General features: G+C 36.9%; 1 protein-coding gene and 1 long non-coding RNA gene across 2 annotated transcripts in view; one reads left to right on the forward strand and one right to left on the reverse strand.

Annotated features, from left to right (window-relative positions):
* Positions 1 to 7190: 7190 nt before the first annotated feature.
* Positions 7191 to 22303, reverse strand: LOC124952400 (homeobox protein unc-42-like). Its single transcript, XM_047502225.1, has 6 exons — positions 20702 to 22303; positions 17068 to 17195; positions 16707 to 16814; positions 10315 to 10497; positions 9692 to 9791; positions 7191 to 8778 (listed from the first exon to the last, which is right to left on the reverse strand). Exons 1-6 carry the CDS (start codon positions 20919 to 20921, stop codon positions 8672 to 8674), a joined length of 846 nt encoding a protein of 281 aa, XP_047358181.1. The 5' UTR covers positions 20922 to 22303; the 3' UTR covers positions 7191 to 8671.
* LOC124952409 overlaps positions 10300 to 26080 on the forward strand; it is a 37469-nt gene continuing 21688 nt past the window's right edge. The window contains exon 1 of the long non-coding RNA XR_007101886.1: positions 10300 to 10432. This is a non-coding gene — a long non-coding RNA (uncharacterized LOC124952409). The remainder of the gene's footprint in view (positions 10433 to 26080) is intronic.

Consider the following 26080-nt stretch of genomic DNA (forward strand, 5'->3'; position numbering starts at 1 on the left):
TCGAACAGATAAAAATCATTATTACCAATTAACTTTCTCACACATTCTCTCACATTTTTGCACAGTATTAATATTAACCCACATTTCATTTAATGAGCCAAGTCAGTTGTTTCATATATTACTGCACAAAATTCGTAAATAAGTTTAATATGCAAATATATTCTTAGGTAGAAAAAGTAATTCGTAAAGCGCCACCAAAGACGCTGTTGCTGCGATATTATAATTTTTCCAAAACTTGTTTATATCAAACGAAAGAAAAATTGTTGAATAAACGGTAGCAAATTTGTTATTAAAAGGGCGTATGATGTTCAAATTCACGATTAAATGTGTACAAGGGTACCTTCTTCATTTAATATGTTATAGAAATTAAAATATTCAAAGTATGCGTGAACCATTTGATTTTTAATGGAGACACATTATTAAAATGGGCAATACGATACGACGCGGATGATAAATATATTTTTTTTTTTTTTTTTTTTTTTTTTTTTTTGTTCTTTTTATTTTCGAATTTATTGTCATTCTCTACGCCGTGTTACCTTTATAACACCGTTAGAAAGTCATAATTTTAGATTATAAGTTTATTATTGCTTATTTCATATACGATTGTATATGCAACATATTAGATGTACATATTTCTCAATATCACAGCTTTAAGTGGGTAACAAGCTACAAAACGACTGGTAGTAGCGCTCACAGTAAATTGTAATGCATGCTATGGTTTAATAATATAAGTTGATAATTATATATTATTTACACATTCTTAATTCTTCGTGGATAATAAAAGCCTTAGGAGATATCGGTACATTGAAAAATAATTAAAATAATAATAAATATTAAGGACGATCGAGGATGCATTGTAAAAGTAACACCTTATAAGTTTAATAATAATTTATAATTTATAATTTTAATTTATAATACGTATAATGTAATTGGAATAACTTTATTGTTTCTTTTCTTTTTTTTTTTTTTTTTTTTTTTTTTTTTTTTTTTTACCACTTATAATGTGTTACTTGAAGGATATGATGACCATTAAAAGAAGTTGATCTCGAAAAAAAAAGGAATGTTATGTTTGAAATACCATTTGTTTCACGTCTGCTATCTCCGTGGCTTCGTACTTTAATGGTGTACGAATGGCTTTATAACGTTTAAATATAAGAAACTGATAACACATAGTATTTGCAAAGTATAAGTTACTTATATCTTAACGGAAGTGGCTGTTACTCCTTAGAAACTCATGACATTATGGTTGGAGTAATACCTGTACCTATATAATATTTTTTTCGAAGCTAATGGGGCAATATCGAAGAAACATTTTTCTATTCCTTTTATAAAATCTCTTTGTCACATTCATATCATGCATTAATCGACACGATCCTGTGTGATCATTGATCCTTATTGTAATAGCCTTTTATTTTGACGCTCGTCAAAATTAATTCATCTTATACGTACATACACAGTAAAGCTCATAATTGTTATTTAGCATATCGGATCTTTCTTGTAAGGTGTAAACTTTATCTTTGTTTTTTCTTTTTTTTTTTATATATATACATATATATATATATGTTGCGGATAACAATTTTTTTTTTTTTTTCTTTTTTTTTTTTTTTTTTTTGAGGGGAAGAGGAACATTGGCTATTGTGGATTAATAAATTGCTACAATTTCGTGATCTTTATCATATATATATATATATAGTTTTCAGCTTTAAATTTTTTATATCGTCGAATTCTTGCAACCCATTAACTTCTCTTGCGACAAGGACAACGTCTTTGGCACGTTGTAAAGCGTAAAGGATAAAAGGAAGAGTAAGAGAGGAAAATTATTGGTTAATGTGAGACATTAAGATGCCATCGTTGTATAATGTTTTAGAAAGAAAAGAAAAGAAATGGAATGAAACTACTTTCTCTGTATCTCTACAAGTGCCTGGCGTTTCGTCCGCAAAGTGGCAAACAATACAATTGAATTAAATGCAAATATAAACGACCTTCGAAATTCTAAATAAATGAGTAATATCATGTCGGGTGTTGTGTAACGATAAAGCGTCAAAGTTATTCTGTAATGTTTTGACGCTGCTGATAATAATTAATTAAGCGATTAAAACTAGGCAAATAATAGATATTTGTTAAGGGGCGAGTTGTGTCGTTTTAAATAAGACGCTGCACGCTGAAAGTATAATAAACATAATTATATTTGTTGGAGTCTTATCGAAATGCCGGGTAAAAATTTATTAGTGATAAGGTATATATACCTATTATTATATAACGTATGTATGTGTGTATATATATATATATATATATATATACATATATATATATATGTACGGCGTAGTTACATATATAAAGGGAGAATACATGCGTAAAAGCGTTATATACGACGTGCATAAAATAATCTGTATATATACACATATACATATATAAATATATATATAAATGTATATATATATATATATATATATATATATATATATATATATGTAATTAAAATACACACACATTGCATATAATATATGTCGAAAAAAGGATAATGTCAAATATAAAACTGATTTTAATATGTCACACCGATAATTATTATACTTATAATCGTTAAACAAAAATGAAACTCCAAAAATCATTCGATCGTTATTTTTTTCACTTTTTAACTGATACTTCCCGCGTCTGAAATTACGAGATGATATATATCGATGACACTCGCGCGAGACGAATAAAAATAAATCTGTAAAATATTTCTTATATTAAACTGAAAGAGAGCGAGAGAGAGAGAGAGAGAGGGAGAGAGAGAGATGGAGGAAAAAAAAGAGAGAGAGAGAGAGAGGGAAAGAGAAGAGCAGAAAGGATGGGTTTAGGTGAAATATGATTTTCAATATTAACATGACGCGTGCCGAGAAGCTTGCAGAATACTATTAATTAACATTGTTATGTGCGGATAAGAAAACGTACGACGATATTTTTTCTTAGAAAGCTATTTCTATAAAAACAACCAAAGTGCATTTCCACACAAACAGATTAGACTTTATCGTCGCTAAATTAATATGCACCATTTTAATTATCGTTATCATCATTATCATCGTCATTATCATTATCATCATCATCGTCGTCGTCGTCGTTATATTATTATTATTATTATTATTATTATTATTATTATTATTATTATTATTATTATTATTATTATTATGATAATAATTATTATCATCATCATCATCATCATCATCATCATCATCATCATTGTCATCATTATCATTATCGTCATTATATTACATAGTCGGTTGTAATACAAATTAATATTATATCGAGCACATACATTGTAAAAGCATTGTTTTAACAAGACGCTTCGCAGCCGTAGCTAAAATCCACGTTCACTCTCGAAAATAAGTATAATAATAGTTATTAATCGTCTCTGTTATTTCTCTGTCGTTTTTATCGTCAATGCAATTTTTATCATCCTTTTTGCGTCGTCTATATGTGTGGTTGTGCATAGATCCTTTAAAGAGAGATCCTTTAAAGAGAGAGAGAAAGAGAGAGAGAGATAGAGAGAGAGAGAGAGAGAGAGAGAGAGAGAGAGAAATAGAGAATCCTATAAAGAATCCTTTGATAGTAAGCGTCTATTACAGCGATCTTCGCTTCGTTACAATTTGACGATGCGCGCTTATAACGAAGAAACGTCTCTCGATAAAGTGCTCGTTCTCGTGTAATACCTCTTACATTAAATCACCGTTATAATATTCATATTACGATTATATTATCTCTATTCGAGTAAATGTAAAACATGTGAATAATAATTTATGTAAACTGACCAGGATGAGATCTCAAAGCGCAGTATATAAAAAGGTATCGCACTCACGACAGGAATGTACACGTACCGAATTGTGTAATACATGAAATTTTACACTAATGTCTAGACGTAATTTTTAGCTTCACTATCGTATAGTAAAATTTCGATTAAACGATAATAATATATTAATTGTAAGGTAAAGCAATTTGCGATTATGCTCTTGTAAAGAATCCAAGAAACACCCTATCGGTTTCATGTGTATATACGTTTTAAGCAACTAATTAATATAAATTCATCGGAGAACTCTGTATAAAACTTTAAGAAAGATTACGTTAAGTCAATATTTTATGTAATAATGTTCAGAATGTCATTATATCGTTCGTCTGTAGGAATTTAAGAATTTACTTCCACGACTTTAAGTGTAAAACGGTGGCCGTGGCATAACAAAAAATGCAAATAGAGAATTAAAGAAACAAAAAAAAAACAAAGAGAGAGAGAGAGAGAGAGAGAGAGAGAGAGAGAGAGAAAGAGAAAGGGAAAGAATACGAATAAAAAAAAAAAAAAAAAAAAAAAAAAAAAAAAAAAAAGAATACAAATAAAATGCACTAAAAAATAAAAGAGGAGACAAATCTGCGACGACTGATATGCGAAGTACGCGAGATATTTTTGGGGAATAAATATTTATTCGATATTTTAGTAATCTATCATCGCGATAAAACGCATACCGTTAGTTTAAATAATAGTACATACGTGAAACTTTAAATGCCGTAACAGAGATAAACAAAAAATTCGTGTACACCTCTTCTCACGATTACTTTCTACGCCTATGATAATATACGTTTAACATATTATAAAATAAAATAAAATAAAATAAATTAAAATAAAATAAAATAAAATAAAATAAAATAAAATAAAACAAAATAAAAATTACAGGCAAAAATTATAAAATAAAATAAAGGGAGGAAAAAAGTGTGAGAAAAAGAAAAAAAGTAAAAAGATAAAAAAAATGAACACTACGAATCATCATCTTTTTTTTTTTCGGTCAATTCGTAATAATAATCATCAACAATGTTTGAGGAAAAATTTACGTCTCACCAAATATCAACATCGATCCTCTTGATATATTTCAATCTTGCGTCGTGCATATGTGGAATAAAAAAAAAAAATAAATAAAAACGAAAAAAATTTTAATGTTATTTAAATAATTGAAATGTAACTATATAAATGACAACACCAAAAAAAAAAAAAAATCAAGTATCGAAACAAGTATAGATTAGAAAAATGTTAAATTCGAGACGGTACTGCGCGTGTGTGTAATTAAAATTATACGAAAGTAACGCGTACGAATGAAAATGTGAAAGTGATAGAGATAATTAAAAGAAAAAGATGAAAAAGAAGAAAAAAAAGAAAAAGAAAAGCAAGAAATAAAACATTTTAGCTCCTGTTCACGCTGCCGGGGAACATTAATGCGTGTTCGTGCGTTTCTGCGCGCCATATACACGTGTTACGAGAAAAAACAAAAGAATGGATAAAAAAATAAATAAATAAAAATAAAAAGGGTGTGAAAAGTCTATGACGTCTTTGTAATCTAAATTATTGCAGACATATATTATTATGTATAAGAAGGACAAATTACGAGGAAACAACATAGCAAACATAATATGAAGTACGGGTTATCGTTTATTTTAGTCTGGCGATTCCTTATGTATAGTTTTTTAGGCGAAGGTACACTGTCATATAAGATTTATTATGAATGTGCTAAATTTAATGACATACAAATAAACTTTGAAATCTAATATTTTATCCTCTCATTTTGTATGGACGATCCATCACGAAACGATCAATCCTTCAATTCATTTTATTTTTCTTTTCATAAATATATATATATATATATATATTGAATAATTGAGATATATATATATATATATATATATATATATTTTTTTTTTTTTTTCCACATCACAGATAGTAAGTTTCTATACAGATTCAGATAAATATTTTGTAACAACCGAGACTTATGTGATTTATCATCTTATTATTAGATGGCGTTTATTTCTCAATATATATTATTCTTATTTATTTGCATATAATATACAACGATAATAAGAATATTTCCAAATTTATTTCAAGTCGCCATTAAAAATATAATATGGATATGAAGTATTGAATATTGCAATAAAAATATTTTTATAGGGACATTGTCCCTGATATATTGAATTATAAGAATAATGAAAAATAACTTATCATAATCGAATGGGAATAAAGTTATTAATTGTCGAATTAATGATCCTTCACGGGAAATGTTACGGAAAACGTGTTTCGTATTTCGCGCGTATTTTATTTCTAAACGTTCGCGTTCCGACCGCTAGAAGGTGCGACGAGAGATGTGGAGGGAAAATACAACGTTTCGACGTAATTCCTTTGTTGAGCAAAACTTTGTTCAATATTATACGAAATATTAGGTATATATATATATATATTTATTTAACGTTATGTCGATATTTTTATTCGTTAATAATAAAAAAAAAAAAAAATGAAAAAAAATAAATGACTAAAGTTTTGATCATATTTCGAAGATTTAGTATTAGTCAGAAATCTTTAATGGTTAGTTTCGTGTTTTTGTTACAGTTACATTTTAAGAGATATGATTTTCTTCGATTCGTTTTTCCCTCGTAAATAACAACCAGATATGTAATTGTGGGAACAAACAAGAACAAAACCAACGAACACACGAAGGTTAGTTTTAAATGTAATTTTTATTTAGGCTATGTACAACACATACGTACAATACGTGACCCTTGCTTAAAACTATAATACGCCCGCTGTGTATGTATTTCCACTTAAGTTTAAACCTTTTTTTTTTTTTTTCATCTCGACATACGTGGGATATAGTGTACGTGTATGTTATGTTCGAATGCATTGTGTATATGTATATTTCGAGGATTGTGTATAATTTGTATTAAATGTATGTATGTATGCATGTATGTTGTATATTTGTTGTATATTTGTATGTACGCACGCATGCATGGTACGGATGCACGCACGCACGCACGCACGCACGTACGTACACACGTACGTACGTACGTACGACGTAAGCGTGTACGTTCATACGTGTGATATGTTACAAACTTTTTTTAGGAACATTTCGCGTGGAACAGCGCGAGCGCGATATATATCAATGAGAGGTCGCAGCGGAGCTACACGAAAACAATGCAGTCGTATCTGCAGCTTCGTCCTCGAGTCGATATATCGATTAGACAGTTATTGAAAAATGACACCAATATAGACGTTTGTTGATCGGACAGACTTCAAATATGACGAACGAAAGGCGTCAGGAGAAGTTTGCGAATTATCAAGTTCGTTTGTAAAGTTCGCTATTGGAACGGAATCGTTATTCTTTCTCCTTCTTCTTTTCCTCCTCTTCTTTTTTTTTTATTTATTTATTTATTTATTTATTTATTTATTTAATTAAATCACTTTTGTCTCTACAACTTTCCAAGCCTGACGCCTTTCAAATTTCGAACGCACGACACTGCCGATATTCGCCGCCATTCGCTCTACTCCCGCAACCCTTCGATCCTAATGTCGCCTGAAAAAACTATCAGCATCATCGTCATTATCAATCATAGTCGGTTACTTTAAAATCCCGGTCAACATAAGCACACAAATCAATGCCTAATATTTCACTAAGGGTACGCTTACACTTTTTTTTTTTTTTTTTTTCTTTTAAAAGGACATTGAAAAATCGCATACGCTAGAATATTCTGCTGATTACGCTATATAATATCTATATCTTTGCATGTATTTACAATTCCCCAGAGTCTTCTTCCTTCAACCGAAAGTCTGTCTTTTTTTAATCTCGTTGTTAAGAAACTAACGAAAGATCTCCTTTCTTCTTTCTCTCTCTCTCTCTCTCTCTCTCTCTCTCTCTCTCTCTCTTTCTCTTTCTATCTGTCTTTCTCTCTCCCTCCCCTCTCTCTCTTTTCATTTTTCTTCTCTCTCTTTTTCTCTCCCTCTCTCTTCTTATTTTTTTTAGTTTTTTAAATCGTTTCACATTTCTCATATACGCTCATTCGTCTCTAAGCTACAAATTCGAGCGAATATACGATCGTTTATTTATTTTTCTCTTTCTCTCTCTCTCTCTCTCTCTCTCTCTCTCTTTCTCTCTCTATTCATTCTTTTATTCATTTTTTTTTTTATTTGTTTTCCCTTTCATTGTCGGACGAAATGTTACGCGATCGAGAGAACACGTAAACGGAAAAATCATCGAAGCTCTATATACTGTACATTATAATCGAATAGGAAAACTCGTGTACGTATATAAAATTATTTGCGCTAAATGTGCTCCACCATGTTGATCATAATTCTTTTTCTTTTTCTTCCTTTTTCTCTCCCTCTTCCTCTCTCCCGCTCCCACTCCCACTTTCTCTCTCTCTCTCTCTCCCTCTCTCTCTCTCTCTCTCTCTCTGTCTTTTCGACATTTTTTAACTGTTTTTCCACTCTTACATTCGCGTCGCAAAGTGACGAAACACGGTGTCGAGTTATTCGTCCTCGATATTAATTTGTTAGCATTTATTCATCGATTTACATCTTTGAGCTTTATGGACGATTAATTTCGAGAAAAGAACGCGTTGGCTACGTTCGAACGAGAAAAATAATTTCGGCGACCCACGTGTTCTAATATCTTAACCGTTTAAAAATTGTTAATTTTTCTTTCGCAAAGAAATTTAGCCAACTCTCTCTCTCTCTCTCACCCCCTCCTCCATTTCTCTCTCTTTTTCGTTTTTGAGTTCGGTAACGATCAACGACGGTCGCCATTTCTCCTCGTCCTCGTTCTCGATGGGTCCGACGACGTGTTTAGCGTTTATTCGGTCGGTGAACATTTACAGCGGTATACGTTTACAATTATGTTTGATATTGCAGCATCGGTGCGGCGAGATTAGGATGATGGGCCGTGTTCATTCTTAGGGCCGAGATACTCTTGTTGTACCATTCGTCCTCCGCTGACATGCCTGTAAAAAGGAATTAACAATATCTTTACGTTTAAACGATTATACAATTAAATGTTATTTTATATCAAAATTTATAAAATATCGACAATGGAAGGATAGACCGTACGAAGATTATTATTTCATTGATGAAGCAATATTCGTATTGATTTAAATACATTGATAGAAAACGAATGGAAAGGACCGAGAGAAAAGAATGGTGAATTATCGAGCGAGACTCAGTGAATAAAAGTAAAATGTCCAATGGTATTCGTGAATGGGATACGGAACGGATTCGATTTAACGATTTTCTAAGAAGCTCCATCGAGAGATGGCTAATGGGACGATTTACCGTCGCATTAAGACGTTAAGTCGTTATACAAGGTGCAAAGATATTGGCCCCGGTGACTTCGACGTTGGACTCGCGACTTACTCTGTTAGAATACGCTACGTTTTCGTCGAACGATTCGAATCCGGCAGGCAATTCGCGAATAGTCTTGATTCGATTTAAAAGCGATATTCCATCTCGGCCCGGAAATGGTGTAAGACGGCGCTGCGCCGGAAATGGAGAGAGGAACGTCTTCGAGCGATCGAGAGACGAAAGAGAAAGAGCGGGAGAGAGAGAGGGAGAGAGAGAGAGACTATCCTCCTTCCCCGAACTTCTCCTTCTACTTTTCTCATCCTCGTCCTCGTCTGATGCGCATCATTTCCGGTCCGTTCTTTTTACGAAATCATTCGATAAGATCGAGTCGATCCTCGAACGAGAAACTTTCACCTTTCCTATCGATTCTCGGAGAAATATCTTTAAGAAAGAACTTCTTGCGCAATAGCTAGCAATAGATAAAAGTATATATATATATATATATATATATATATATGTGTATGTATGTATGTGTGTATAAAACTTATCGTTTTTTTTTCTTTTTTTTCAACTTACCCATCGCGTCTTGTCGCATACCGGTGACCGCCGACATGTTCGACGCCGAATGCGACATGGAGAAGGGTTGGGTCATGCTAGGGTAAGACGTCGTGCCCATCTGAAAGAAACGTAAAGAATTCCAAAATTGGATGATTTTAATGTGACGAACGATACGGCTAATTACGATTGATTCTTTCGTCGCCCGTTATTATTAACGTCTTTGAACATTGAAATTTCTACGAGGGTACCTTTTTTATCCTATACGTTTGCCCGCACGTTTGACGATTTATTGGTTCAATTAAAGCGGTAGGCATTCGTTAATCCGTCCTACCCAACTAATCAGTTAAAATGCAATTTAGCTACATCGACCGATAGCCGTGCGCCGGACGTACGCTCAGCTGCACTCCAATTTAATACCTCGGTTAAAATCATTAACGAGAAACGCATCGAATTCATTCGCTTGGACGCGATCCGCCATCCGATCCGCCACTGGATTTGATGGATCGCGTCTCGTCTAGTATCATCGTTTCTCTTTCCCTCTTTATTACTACCTACGTCTTTATTGTACGAACGTATGCGAACCTGTTTCATCTAGAGATCACAAGTACGGTAATATCATATGGATAATGTCAAGGACTCACCTGAGGATAACGATTGATTCCGTTTATACTGTTGTGTGGATGTGGATAGGGTTGATAACCTCTGCTAGCACCAGGATAGATGTTCCTCATCATGGCACCTTGGCACGCGGGTATCGGAGTAAGTGCCTTTTGCAATTGTTTCTCTTGCTTTCTATATTTCGCTCTTCTGTTCTGGAACCAGACCTGCGCAAAAATCGAGCGAATCGATAGTGCTCTTACAAATACATACCTACTACATACATCATATTCATAATCCATCAAAAGCATTAATGAGAGAGAGAGAAAGAAAAGTTGTTGCATGGTTTTCAAACTAGACAATGAAAATATCGATTGATTCTCTTCTCGTTCGTTGCTATTTCTTAAGTTAAAAAACATCTAATATTTCTTTCTATCTTTTCTCTTGAGAGAAATATAGAGACAAGGAGAAAGAGAGAGAGAGAGAGAGAGAGAGAGAGAGAGAGAGAAAGACAGACAGAGAGTGGTTTACCTATCGCCATTTTGCATCGGGCAATTTCCATTGTTTCGTGGGATTAGTAAACCCATATTGGGGGTTGCCCGAGCCGCCACTGGCGAATCTCTCCTACTACTATCCTATCCTACTCTCCCCTCCTCTCCAACGTTTCTACCACCACCATCACTACCACCACCACTATCATCATCACCACCACTACCACCACTAGCAGCATCAACACCACCTCTTTTCTACACCCTTCGCCATTGCCTACCGTGAAACTCTCTTTCCAACGAGATACACCATCGTCGTTCTATTCTCCTCCCTTTCCTCTCTCTCTCTCTCTCTCTTTCTCTCTCCTTCTCTACTTTCACCTCCCCTTCCCATCCCTCTTGCTCCCCAGAAAGAGAAAAGCCTGCGGCTTCGTTCCGCTGTTCGGTTGTTTCCACCCTCGTGTTGACGTCAGCGGTGCCACGCGATTGGCCGATCCCACGGCCGTGACGTCACTCCGCGCCCGCTCATTGGCCACCACGTTTTATCGACATTTCTCGCAAGCTCGCGCGAGCCCTTCGAACGGAGTTGCGCTTCGCGTGAAAGCATGGCGCTCCGAGAGAACGACTCGCGAATTATCGCCGACGCTTTTACCAAAGCTAAGTTCGTCTTTTCAAGAAATATCCTGTCTTGTCTTTTTATCCTCGATTCAAAGGATATACAAATAAAAAGGATAGTAAGAGGAATAATAAGATGTCTTTTTGAAGGATGAATTCGAAGTACCTACTTCTCATCAAATATTCTTCGTACATTATTCACCGTATTTCTATTATTTTTACTGTGTGTTTTTTTTTTTCTTCTCTTTGCCTTTTTTCTCATTTGTTTTTTTTTTGTTTTTGTTTTTTTTTCTTTTTTTTTTTTTCCTTCTTTTTTTATGGAACGTTCCTTTACGTACGCGTACTCTTAGTATGTATTTGAGAATGTCATTGAAGATGGTTACGAGTTAACTTGTTCCACGTATGACGAATAAAATTTAGTCTGAATCGAAACTGAGCATGGCTAACTCTCGGGCGGAACTTCAACGACTCGATTAAGCTCGAGCTTGTTCGAATTTGTTCAACTATCGATAGTTGGGACTTAACGTTATTTGACACGATATGCGAACCAGTCGGCTTTGGATCATCTTTTTTCTTCTTTTTTCTTTTCTGTTTTTTTTCTTCTTTTCTTTTTTTTTTCTTTTTCTGAAATTTTATCATTTACTTTTAGTGGCCCATTTTAAAAATTATAAAGGAGAAATCTTCGAGTGAATTTTAGTTTCGATTTTAGAAATTCTTTTCCGTTCGTTAAATATAGTTGTCTCTTTGAAACCAGTTTCATTGCGTTGCGTATTTCCTCTCTATAGATTTATACATGTGCCTGTATACGTATATGTACGGTATATATATATATATATATATGTACACACACGTGCATATGTACTCGTGTATATATATATATATATATATATATATATATATATATCGTATGCATTTACGTAGATAGACGTAGGTAGATAGGTTTTACGGAGAGAGCCGGTAAAAGGTCGACTCCTTTTATTTGCTGCTCTTCTACCGAAGAGCTTTTTGAGAACATACTTGCGCGCGTCCCTTAAGGCGCGCACCCTGCAAGAACTGGAAAGCTAAGAGTTCGTAATTCAATAACCGTGCTCTCCGGTTCTCCCTTTCTCTCCCTCCAGCGTTTCTGCCCTAGAGAAAGATAGGGTGGTAAGGAAGAAGCGAGAGAAAGGGACCGAGGATGAAGGGTGAAGAGGGAGAGTCAGAAATAAGGAGCTACGGAGAGACGGATAGGTCGATGAAGTGAGGAGAACGAGTAAAGAAGATAGATAAAGAGAGAGAGAGAGAGAGAGAGAGAAGCTCAAAATGTCTGCTACTTTGAGGACCCCAACTAGAAGAAAACTATCCTTTCACGCGCTTAAGAGAATACCTACCATGAACTCTGATAGCGACTTTCTACTAAGAACTTTTAAGTGTCTTGGGAAAAGTAGGATGCTTTTTCTTTTTCTTTTTATATTCTTTCTCTTTTCTTTTTCCTTTTTTATTTTTTTATTTTTCTTTCCCCCTCCACTAATACGAACACCCGATGAATTTCGTTCGATTTCAATGGATTCATGAACGAAGATGAATACATGGTGCCGGGAAAGGAGGCTGAAGTTTTTAGATTGGTCAAAAGTTCTTACGTGATTTTAAAAATCGATTGCTCTTTCTCGAGAAGAGAAAGAAGCCGATTGTTTTGAAAGAAGCCGAAGCTTTTTAAGTCGATTGTTCTTTTTTTTTTTTTTTCTTTTTTTTCATTTTTTTAGATTGTTAAACAATTAGACTATCTCGTAAAACCGCAAGATTAAAATGTCTCGAGAAATGTTGATTGATATTTGAAATCATCTAATATAACTTTTGATTCGCTCTCTGCTTCGTTCTTTTTTTTTCTTTGTTTGTTTTCTTTTTTCTGTTTTTGTTTTGCATTGACAGGTCAAAAAAGTAATCGAATATAATTATTTGGTTGTTATATTTGGAAGAAGATATCTCTAATAAAGGAAAAGAATTTTTCTAATATTAAATTACACCATAGACTATATATCGATCCCCGGTCCATCCCGTCCGTTATCCCCATTCCCCTACCCCCACCCCATAACGAAAATATCGTGGAAAACTGAATTAAGGATGTGCGTCGACGATTTGTACCTTTTCTTTTTATATTTTTTTTCTTTCCTTCTCTCTCTCTCTCTCTCTCTCTTTTTCTCATTCTTTTCATATTTTTCTTTTTTTATTTTTTGTTCCACACTGATTTTCCTTATTTCCCGTCAGATGGGAAGCCGGAAGATTTTCTTGGGAGAACGCACTGTGTGGGTAGGCTTCGATCGGAAGTCGAATCGAAGTAAAAAGGTGAAATGAAAACTCGGCTAACTCAATATCTCGGCTTCTCCTTTCTTTTTCTTCTCCGCGGCATAATAGGATTTCTTGTGCCTTGATTCGAGAATTATTCTCTTACTCCGTGGCACTATCCCTTTTTCTTTTCTTTTTCTTTTCTTTTTTTTTTTTTTTTTTTTTTACATTATCCTTCTGGCACATTTCATATATCCTCTTACTGGCTCTTTAACGAAGAAACACTATCCTTTTCTCACTTCGGTCGTGAGATTCTACGGACCCAGGACGAACTACCAAATTATTAACAATTTTTTTCATTCCCTGTGGATTTCTGGCAATCGTTTTGATTCAATTTTGTCGTTTTCATTTTTTTTTCATTTTTATTAAGGGATCAAAAGACGTCTTATTAATGTGGAACGAGAAATATCATAGTATAGTACGCGTGTTATTCGAATCCTCTTCGATTATTAATTCTGATTTTTTTTCTTTTTCTTTTTCTTTTTTTTTTTTTGTTTTTTTTTTTTTTTTTCATACTGCATTTACATCCTACGTACAAAAAATGAAGGGACAAGTTTTATCGTCTAACGCCCGAAGCGATGTAGAATCGTCGATAGAGAAGTGTTGGAGATTATCCGACGCGAAAAAAGGGGCTGAGGATAAAAGAAAAAGGATAGAAAAAAAGAAAGGAAAAGGGAAAAAAAAGGAAAAAGAAAAAAATGAGAGGCGAAGGTAGCGTCGCGAAGAAAAAGGGGGCCCCGAACCCTCCTATCGTTACTCTCTCTCTCTCTCTCCTCTCCACCCACCCTCCCTCTCTCTCTCTCTCTCTCTTTCTCTCTCTCTTTCGCTCTGTCTATCTTTCGCTCTCTCGGGCTCTTCGTCTCGTCGTCGTCGCGCAGTGGAAGGAAGAACCCCGCAAGGCCGAGACGTTTCAGATCTATCTAGGGTGGAGAAAATTCAATTTAAAATGGCGGCTCAGATATAATGGCAGCCTCCGGTACAGCGTCACCCAAACCCCACCTCCAACTCATCTCAACTTTGTCACCCTCGTTCTCTCTCTCTCTCTCTCTCTCTCTCTCTCTCTCTCATTCCCCTGCCACTGCACCCCCGCGTATCGCCATCTTTGTAGAAACAGGATGCCGTAACTATCGTCGCAACATTTTTAAGCATTCCTTTCTCCGTTACGCTTCAACTTCCTACTCTCTTCTTTCTCGTTTATCGAGTATACCTGATAATGTAGTAGATAGAGAAAGAGAGAGAAAGAGAGGGAGAGAGAGAGAGAGAGAAAGGGAGAAGAGAGAGAGAGAGAAAGAGAGAAGAAAGAGAGAGAGGAAAGAAATGAAGGAGCAATTAAAAAAATGTGTACGTACACGTACTTTGTTTGTTATAGGACTTATTAAAAGGTATTAGAAATCTTCGTAGTTATAATTTTAGAGTAGATTTTGGAAAGCGAGGAAACTTTCATCGTGTCTAATACTTCGCTCGACTTAGCACCGACCTATACTACTTGGGCCGACGGTAATCAGTCCACGTGGTTCATCGGCCCTACCAGCTATACTACTGCGAAGCACTTTCCTTGAGAACTACATAGTACTCGTGGCTGATCGCAAACTCGGCTGTAACTACTGCGAGTGATCTACCGAGATCTAGCCCTCTCTCTCTCTCTCTCTCTCTCTCTCTCTCTCTCTCTCTCTCTTCTCTACTGTTACGACCTCTTGGCCGATATAGCATCACAAACTTGGACTCTCTCTTGGTCTCTTGGTTTGAAATTGAATTTCTTTAAGTTGTCGAATAGATAGAAATTATCGAAATAATCGGTCCTCACTATGGTATTAGAAAATGAAGGAATCTCCCGAGTGGTAGCAAAGTAACATTTGAAAAAATTAGGGGATTGCTCGTGTTTGAGGTTGAAACCAACAGGTTCGAAGTCTTGTACGGACGGTGAAGCCGCTTGGGTTCGGACACTTTGTGCATGGATTATAACCGGGCGACTAAAAGCAAACCGCGTTTTACTTGGCATCGCAGTTTAACAGAGTTAAGTCGCAGTGGTTCCCGGGCTTTTAACTGAAACAACACTCCCCTGCATTATATATCAAAAGAGCGAAACGCACCGGCGGACTGTTTTAATATGTACCGCTCGGAGTTCTGCCGCTTGGTCCTCTGCCAGTTGGTACTACTGCGTGCCGTTGGTTTGCTGCGACAGTCGAATGACTTTCTACCCGTGAGACTCTCATTTCTCTCTCTCTCTTTCTCTCCCTCTCTTTCTCTCTCTTTCTCTCTCATTCTCTCTTTTCTCTCATCTCGAGGATGTTTCTAATACCGGCAAAAACCTAAACCACCGACGGTGACCGCGATGGTTCAAGTATTCGTTTACCAGCTACTTCGTCTTTACAATTATTTCCATGTACCTATCTGAAATTATTTCTATTCGTATTTTGGTTTCACCTTTACCGAAACTTATGCTATTTCTCGTATAAAGGGATTAATAGTTTCGACTGAACAATGGATGATAGTATCGCGAAGAAAAGTACGTTTCATAATGGTCGATAGAAAGATGAGAGGGTCCCTATGTAAAATAATTCTGATCCTGCCGATCGATCAACCCCTAGAAGAACGTGGGGTGTCTTGGATCGACATTTGCGCTCGTAACTTCATTTTGTTACCCCGCATGCGTCTTTGATTCGATTACCCAGTGAGTCATCCTCGAAACGATAGCTACGTGGACTCTATCTTTCTTTTTTATAAACTTCTCCATTGTTACGGTATTGTGAAATTTTCTTTTGTATCGAGCTTTTTTATGACTCCGTGATCTATGGCATTTTTTGTTTTCCTTTTTTTTTTTTTTTTTTTTTTTTTGTTTTTTTTTTTGTTCTTTTTTGTTTTTTTGTTTTTTGTATTATTCACATAACGAGCTTATCGTCAAAGATTGAAAGATTTCAATGTGGTTTCCCTTTTTGTTTTTTGTTTTTTTTTGTTTTATTTTTTCCCATCGTTTCTTTTTCTCTTAATTAGCGAGAGCGCAATAGACTTACCTGAATTCTAGCCTCGTTCAATTTGGTGGTCCTCGCCAATTCCTCTCTGCAGTATATGTCAGGATAATGAGATTTTGCGAACGCCGATTCCAATTCTGCCAGCTGCTCCTGCGAAACAATCGAAGGCTATAGTAAAGATTGATCCGTGTTGGTTGAGAGGAAATTTGGACATCGACCGCGAAAAGCTTTTGAATTGAGCTGTTGAATTTTTTTTTCTTTCTCTTCTTTTTCCCTTTTCCTTTTATTATTATTATTTCTTTTTTTTTTTTTTTTTTTTTATTTTTCCTACGGAAGGGAGAAATTTTCGAAAACGATCGTCATCGACATTAACGAATAGAAAAGAATTTGGAGTTCGACGTACCTGTGTGAAGGTAGTCCTGTGCCGACGTCGAGCCGGTGTAGGACAACTCGCGGTGGTGGGTGTGTGGCCAATGTGAGGGCTAGAGGCGCAAGGGTCCGGTTTTAATTTTTTAAAAGCTCCTTCGGCTCCTGAAACGGAGAAAAACAAGATTAGGATATTTCTGGATAAAATGGCTAAGGATAATGAATTCGACGCGTGGTAAAATAGCGGTTATTAAAATAAAGTTTGTAAATGTCCTGATATATGCATGTAAATCCGTTTATTTTCATCATAAGTAATGCATTATACTCTTTTAATGAGTGTTTCGAAAAATCAATGAGGTTCATTGTTAGGTTCATATATTATGTTTACATGGTATTAAAATTAATGCAAAAATTAATTGATGTTCAAAAGTTCGAATGACGGGATTATTACAAAATAGATAATTACCATAAATAATAAAGAATTTACGTTTTTTTATATATTTTTTTTATTCTTTTTTTTTTTTATAGTTTGGTTTCCTTCGCGTTCGTAATGAAAATTTCGTAAAATAAGGATATTATTCGCATCGACGAATGATCGAGTATAAGTAATACGTTTAAAGCTGCATAATGTAGACGTCCTTTGAAAGTTACTTCAAAATGATGTTTTCATATAATGTATATTATATATATTTTATATATATATATATACATATATATATATATATATATATATATATATATATATATATATATATAATATTTATTGGAACGAGCGTCGACGTGTACGTTCGATGTATGACGTGCAAATATGCCGCATTCATTTTCATTTTGAAAATTTGACAGCGGATAGGCGAAGTTATAGCGGTAATGTAATCTAAATTACCGAACTTCAATTTTGAGATATGAATATGGAGTTGTTTGATGTTGCGCACTCCGCATTTACAATAAAATAACTGGATAAGCTTATTTTCATGGGAAACATCAAAATAAAATTGCTATCCTCAAAATCTACCCACGAGAAATGGTTAACGTGTGATGCACGTGTGTAAATATATAACATATATATATATATATATATATATATATACATATATATATATATGTACATGTATATATATACACGGTTAGAGTTTTGTTACGGTGTGTAAAAGGATTTTTGCGAGTAAAATAATACTAAACGTACTACCAACGTGCGGAAGAGTGTAAATTATGGTATCATACATTTTTGGTATATCCCATTTCAATATTAAATTTTTCATACGTACTTTTTATAAAGCGTTAATCTAAAGTCTGAAAACTCTTTTACTTCGTTGAACGTATATTCCTTTTGGGACGATTATAAAATAAAAGAGATGAAATATTTTTTTGTTTTTTCCTTCTTCTTTTTTTTCATTTCCTTTTTTTTTTTTCTCATCGAAACTTGAAGGTAAACGAAACGAAACGAAACGAATGGTACTTTGGAATTAATCGAAAGTATTTTATTTCCTTTGAGTGATGCGACGTATTGATTGCGTAGCAAAAGAAAAGAAAAGAAAAAAAGGAAAAAAAAAGAGGAAAACAAAGGAAAAAAAGAAAATAGAACGTCGTTCGAAAGAAAAAATACTAATCGACAATGATAAGTGTATCTTCCCTTGTATTCGCCTAATTGTATGTATCATTTTGAATTTGATAGCAAAATTGCAAAGTCGAAATCTAGATTCCGATCTAGAACAGAGTCCATGACCGTCTTAGTTATTTCATGGTCCTGGCTTTATGAACGAACGACGGACGTGCGGCCGGTGTAACCATGGCGAGCGAAGTCCCTCGCACTATGCTAACTTGATTAGGGCGTTAATGACCTAATCATGTTACATGCTGATTCAATGTTCAAAGATGAATGCTGTCCACTTTACATACCTTCCCTCGTTACCTGGTGAGCATGGAAACTCGGTCAAGTTCATCAAAGAACACAAAGGGCCCCCGTCGGCCGACTTTTCTATCGGCCCTTCCTCGACTCTAGGTATCGTTCATTCTTGCCAACAACATACTCCTGACCCATTAATTAACAAGCAAAGATTTTTTTTCCCCTCTCTCCAATGAAGAAGTCGATCGTGATACCCAAACGTATGTTCCCTTCGAACATAATGTCTGATTTTCTCGTCGATTGCCAAATGATAATTCTATTCTGTTAGATCGAAAAAGAGAGATAAATTTCTGCGACTTTTTAAAAATCTTTTCATTGATATCACGAGAACACGAAGAAATTAACAAAATATTCCATACGGAATAACCTTAGTGGAATAATTTCAATTCGATTCGATATTTTTAATTGAATTTTTTCTTTTAACGAAATAAACACGAATAAAATTATTGTTGTTGTTGTTGTTGTTGTTGTTGTTGTTGTTGTTGCTGTTGTTGCAAATTGGTACTCGATAATTCTGGAAATATCAGAAGTTTGTTGATGAAAGGACGAAGATAACAATTCTTGGCTGTTTAAAAGGACATCTGCCTTCGAGAATCTCTATAGCTTAGCTTTGTGCGATCGTAGTAATAATTAGCGATTGATTTTAACGAAGAGAACACGTGGTATCCTACGACATTGATCGGCCGACAAATAATTATCTGGTTTACCTATGTGTACGGGTTTTTCAGCTGCCTGTTGGCATCTGCCGAGGGATTAAGATTATCTTTTTAAAAATCCTAGAATAGATCCTTTGGACAGAAATTACTTAGGAAGCCAACAATGTTCTGAATATTTGGATTATAACTTTATACTTCAAATTAACAAATTTATTAAACGATTTAATGTCTTCGGATATGCTAGCAACTTGACAAAATTAATTTTTCTTTTCTCTCTTTCTCTCTCTCTCTCTCTCTCTCTCTCTCTCTCTCTCTCTCTCCCTATCTATCTGTCTCTTTCCTCGCTTTTACGCACTTGTCCTAAATATGTACATATAAAAAAAGAAAAGAACACAGAGAAATCAAAGTAAACAAAAATGTGTTAAAGAATAAAGATTAAATAAAATTGATCGTGAAAACAATCGTGTAAGTATGAAAAGTCGAGCGATCGAGTTCGCGTTGAAGAGAGAAGAGAACAATGAAAGGGGGCAAAGGGATAGAGGAGATCGTACTCATGGAGAGTCCTTTCGAAGAGACATGGATGACAAGACTCGACATGCGTCCGCTCAATGTTCGATGTTTCGAGCCTACCCCATTAGCGAACCCCTAGTGCTAAGCTCTCTTAAGCCCCATGAGCGCATAATAATAGCCCATAGAACAGGTAGTACCATATGTCTACCCGGGTGTCTCTCATTGTCGATACTTTTCGTTCGTACGCGTCTCACCACCGTGCGGCACGCCTGCACTCTTTGTAGCTCAACAAGCGTAAAATTCGTCTATCTCTATGACCAAACGATGTACACTTTTCTCGCGAAGGAAGAAGTCATTTTTTTTCTCTCTCTCTTTTTTTTTTTTTTTCTTTTTTTTTTTCTTTGCTCTTTCTCTTTTCATTAATTTTGTTATGCATCGAAAAGGGATTTTGTTAGGTCTCGTTGATAGAAATAGATCGTTTATCAGGCTATCAAATTGATATATTGTTTTTTAATGCACTTCTTATAAATCGCATATTTGTTATGATAACACGTTACGTGTCGAAAATTAGTATCGAATCTAATAGCAATGGGAATACGTACCAACGGTAGTGGTGGCCCCCACGCTGCTTCTTCCCGGTGTAGCCGCAGGCGTCGGCGGGCTAGCTTCGAGGCCCTGATGCACCCCGTAGAGCCCAAAGTCTTGTTCGTTCGAGCTCGCGCTGCTACACTTTCTCTTTTCTTGATTGTGATTCAAATGGAAGCTGTCGTTCTCTACTAGACCAACTCCGAGTAGGCCGAGATTCGGCCTTAGCTCGTCCATCAGCTTGTTCTGACCGCAATTGGCAGAAAAGTTTAATTGCCGACTAAATATAGCCGGGAATATATTGAATTGCTGATGATCGAGGCTAAGGGCGGTCGTCGGTAGCGACGAACCGCCACCACCACCAGCGGTGCCGCCGGCGCCGCCGCCGACGGATGTCCCACCGACGGTCCCACCGACGGTGCCGACGCCGGCCGCACCGGGACCACCGCTACCTCCGGACAGGTCGTTAGCCAGGGTGATGCCGGGGGCGACCTTACCGAGCTCCTTCGAGAGCTCTTGCGACGATTAATCACCACCTGACACCCCTTTCTTATTTACCACTGCATGCCTCTGTCCTTTTTTGGGCGCGCGAACAAATAGTCCAAATCGTTTTATTATTATTATTCCTCTATATATAGGAGGCTAGGAACTTTAAAACTTCTTTCTTCTACTTTGGCTTTTTAATTATTCCTCTTTTATAATTATTTCCTCTTCGGCATTTGGCACTCTAGGTAATAGGCTTTCCTCTATTCCCGTAACACAATACCACCTTTCAGGACGTTGCTCTCGCGTTGCCTCTTTATATCACTGTCGCTTATTATCACTGTAACTCCTTGCTTTTCTATTCTTGATTTAGAACGTTATTGGTATTAGTCGAGTTCCGTGTATGATTGTCTATGACCTCCCGAATAAGTTCTTATCGTAACGTTTTGGTAACTTCGATACGACGACGTATTTACGCGAATACCGACGAGTTTACGAATGACTGGAGGAAGAAGTTTTTATTTGTATTCCAAGTATTGAAAAAGGAGGAGGACGAGGAGGGAGGAGGGAGGAGGGAGGAGGAGGAGGAGGAGAAGGAGGAGAAGAAGAAGACGAAGAAGAAGAGGAGGAAAGATATGATGTTGGATTCTCAACGTCTACGGGAAACGCGGTCGGTTTATCGCGATATGACCCCGATTCGAAATTCAAATCTTATTATCTCTTGGATCCAATTAGGAGGGCGAACGAGCGGAAGAGATTGGGACGGAGGAGAGAAGCGGTGGAGGTCGAGAAGGAGAAGGGGTCGCGGTGTTGGTTGGCGGCCTTGAAAATTAAAATAATCTTTGATCGGATGTTTGAAAAGAATTAGCACGAGTTTGAAAGAAGTCGGTACTCGTGGAAGAATTTAATTGGTTATAGATACGATACGTTGAGAAGATTGCGAACGGAAGGAATGGACGTGGCGAAGGGTGACGCGTAACGGGCGGACTATCCTTCTTTTCCTTTGATTTCGTATACTCTTATCGGGAACGTCGTGCGTCGGACGGGAAACGTTTACGCGGAAGGGAAAAGTCGAAAACCGATGGGATACGATACGACGACGAAGAGTGTCGGCCGTGGCGCAGAGGGGCGACCGCTCGCCGTGAGTTCTTGTGGGATTCTGTCCGCGAAATGCAGTTATCCCAGTGAGTCCGCGCGGGGAGCAGCGAGAAGGAGCAGACGAGGAGAGGCGTGGAGGAGAGTAGTATCGGTGTACCACCGTAGCTAGCGGCCTACGTAGCTAGCGCGTACCAGGATACGCTTAGTGTGATAGTGGTAGCTGTAGTGGTAGTAGTTGTAGCCTAGTATAGTAGCAGCAGCGAGAGCACCCTCGCGAACACCCTCGTACTCTACGAGGCGTCGTACTCTCTCTTCCACCGGCCGGCTCTTCCACACCCCCTCCCCCTCCTTCGCGAGTTGCCAGCCACGAGATTCTCCAAAGCACGATTGGACGCGAGGGGGATGCGTTGCTCCGGCAACGGCCAATCGTCGTTCCTCTTTGCCTCCTCATCCTACTCCCACTCCCCTGCCAAAATGGCGGACCCACCAATAAAAATTCCACCGGAAAATAGCCTGCGAGCGATTTTCTTCCCACCCTACTCCTATCCACGAGCCTTTTCCACGCGTTTACAGGGCGCACACATTCGCGCCGACGCGCAGCATCCTCACGAACACCGATCGCATCGTGGATGATGCTGGGACGTGCCTCGGAGGAGAGAGTAAAGGGACGTCCGTGCCTTTCTACCACTACCTTCGACGTTACTACCACCACCACCACCACCTTCTACGCTACTACCACCACTACAACCGTCAACCAACCTCATCCTCGTTCGCGCTCTCATCATCGTCGTCCTCGTCCTCGTCGTCGTCGTCGTCGTCGTCGTCGTCGTCGTCGTCGTCGTCGTCGTCGTCGTCGTCGTCGTCGTCGTCGTTGTTGTCGTCCTCGTCGTCGTCGTCGTCATCGTCGTTGTCGTTGTCGTTGTCGTCCTTCTCCTCCTCGTCTTTCCCACTTGGAACCTCTCTTTCTCTTTCGACCCTCCCATCTCGTTCCACCCTCTTTCTCCCTTTTCTCCTCTTCTCTACCGAGCTACATTTTTCTATTTTCTTTTTTATTATCCTGCTGCAGATAGCTTTTTTAATTCTTTTCCCCTTTTTCGGGATTTGATTGTAACGTACACCCAAGTCTGACCCACCTGCGCCTGCAGATAATCCGTGTACCACTATTTTCGCCTATATCTATACCAACGAACCTACTTATTTATTTTTCTTTCAAAATTAATGGCGTACTTTCGCGGATTGAAATGTTACTACTTCATTCATCCCGAAATCGCTTCGTTTCTTCTTTAATTAATCTCTCGGATAAAATTTCATTCTTGCGTTGTTATATCAAGGACTCGCATCAGTATTCGTTATCGCGAAACTCATTGGAAAATTCAATTAAAAGTCTTGAATAATAAATATGACGCGAGAGGCAACAGACGAGATTATGACGTTTCGAATAGGCGTCCTCGATAAACCTTTATCATTGCTTTTGTCATGGATCGACAAACGCTCCAAGGTTTTCAACGATTATTCCGACTATGTCAATCTCTCGAAAATAGAACGCCCCTGGCACGCGTCTCCTGCAGCCTATAATTTCGATGGTGGTGAACGCAAAAAAGCGCGTACGCTCGCGCCTCGGTGTTAAAAGCGGGCCAATTCATGACCAAAAGTCTTTTTTATTTAGGGTTTCGTTCATTGTTATTCTCGGTTACGCCCATCTTGAAGAGTTTCCCATGGCAATTATAATTCATTTTCTCTTCTTCTTTTTCTCTTCTTTCATTCTTTTTTTTTTCATCTCTCTTTTCCTTTTTTCTTCTTCTTCTTCTTTTTTCGTTTTTTTTTCATAATCACATAGTTCGTTACATACGAAATATCACTATGCGGGAATGTAAAAGTTGTTATTTTCTTAAATAAATTTCTAGATAGAATCTCTCTCACGCGATACGGTTTAAACTCGTCTCGTTTAGACCCGAGAGACTAAACTTTCGAGAAAGTTCGTCGCGTCGAGTATCGCGACCTAATAATCGTAGTAGATATCTATCGTAAAAGGGAAGAAATCCAAAAGAACTATCTCATTCGATAAAAGTACCGTAGATTTTGGTTCTGTCCGAAGGGGTAAAGGAAGAAAATGATCGATGCTTAGATAACTCGATATCGTTTCACAATGTATATAGATACACATCGTATCACGAGTACATACACGAACGAGATCGCGTTGGCGCCGCTCTTCAATTCCACGTGGATTTCCATGTAACGTCAAACCGCTATTTGTACACGACTCGCTCGCCGCTCGATCGATCTAATTTATAAAGGGTAGATCCTAAGTATTAGATTAGATTTTATACACTAACTATAGGTACCATGTATCCCTAGTATCTACGTGGACCATATGCAGGTCGTTGAATTTTCTAAGGGCGATCTAGATTGTTATCTCTTTTCGTCGATTTTTTTTTCTTTCTTTCTTTCTGTTTTTTTTTCTTTTCTCCTTTTTTATCAATCGAATCGACGACGATCTATTTTCATCGTTCTTTGGCAAATTTTGACACTCGTAAAAGACTCGCCGAAGATTTTGTCTTTTTCTTTTTTCTTCTTCTTCTTCTTTTTTTTTCTCAAAATTTCACGCGATTAATTATGCCATTGTTGTTACTTCAACTGTTGATACGTTCAAATTATAGAAATATCATGTTGATCGGAGTGTCGAAGTGTTCCATTTCGGCATGTCCAGATGGGAAATCCGCCCATTAATTTCTTCATCCTGCAGATGTGCATATGAGTGTACACGGGACGTATAGAGATACGCCTTTGATCGGATTACAATCAACAAAGCGTTGACAAATTTTAGTAGGAATTTATTGATCTCACGTATTTTTAATTGTTAACAATTTTATTGAATATTATAATATAAAAAAAAAAAAAAAAAAAAAACAAGAAAGGAAAAGAGAGAGAGAGAGAGAGAGAGAAAGAGAGAGAGAGAGAGAAAGAGAGAGAGAGAGAGAAAATAAGTGTAACAAAACGAATGCGTCCGACGATAGTAATTTCACAAATACGAGAAAATTTCTTTGAAAAAGGTATAGAATTCGGGATGGGGAGAGAGGGAGGGGATGAATTCGTGAAGGAACACGATTTATTGTCGGCAAGTGTGACAGATTTCGACCACGCCCAACCGATATGGTGACCCTTCGTGATCGGACTAGATCCCTCTAACTCGAACGAGGAGCATCGACAATTTTTGTCTTTGATCTATGCGCCGAGCCACTGAGTCTTCCTTGCGAATCACCGATGAGATTGGGAAAGCGTGATAACGATCAAAGTCATCGAAAGTTTTCACTTTGGGAATTCAAAGTCTTCTTATAATTCTTATTGAAAATACGACGTTGATAAAAAAAAAAAAAAATACCTATACATGTACATTTTTTTGAAAGGATATTTCAAAATGATCTTTCGATCGTAAAAATTTAACATTCGAACGTAAAAGTTTGATTCATTCCTTTCCCCCTGTCCCTCCAACGAATCGATCCGCAGAACCGGAAATAGCTTTTGAAATGGTTCGTGTAAAACACAATACCGATAAATTAAAGCGATGACCGATTCGATAGACTCGTCCTCTCGAAGTATGGGCGTTACCCGATGAGAGGGCAAATAATTGGCCTATTCAAATTATGTACAATATTTTGACGTGGTTTTATTGGTGGCACGTGCGGCGAACAAATTGGCAAGCACGTGCCTGTCCTACAACTTTCATACCGTAGCGCAGCGCAACGATCCAAACTTATCCAGAGCGCATTGAAAGCTCAACCCAAGGGGATGATTACGAACGATGGAAAGTTCTTAGG

The sequence above is a fragment of the Vespa velutina genome, chromosome 10, assembly GCF_912470025.1.
Source record: "Vespa velutina chromosome 10, iVesVel2.1, whole genome shotgun sequence".
NCBI lineage: Eukaryota > Metazoa > Arthropoda > Insecta > Hymenoptera > Vespidae > Vespa > Vespa velutina.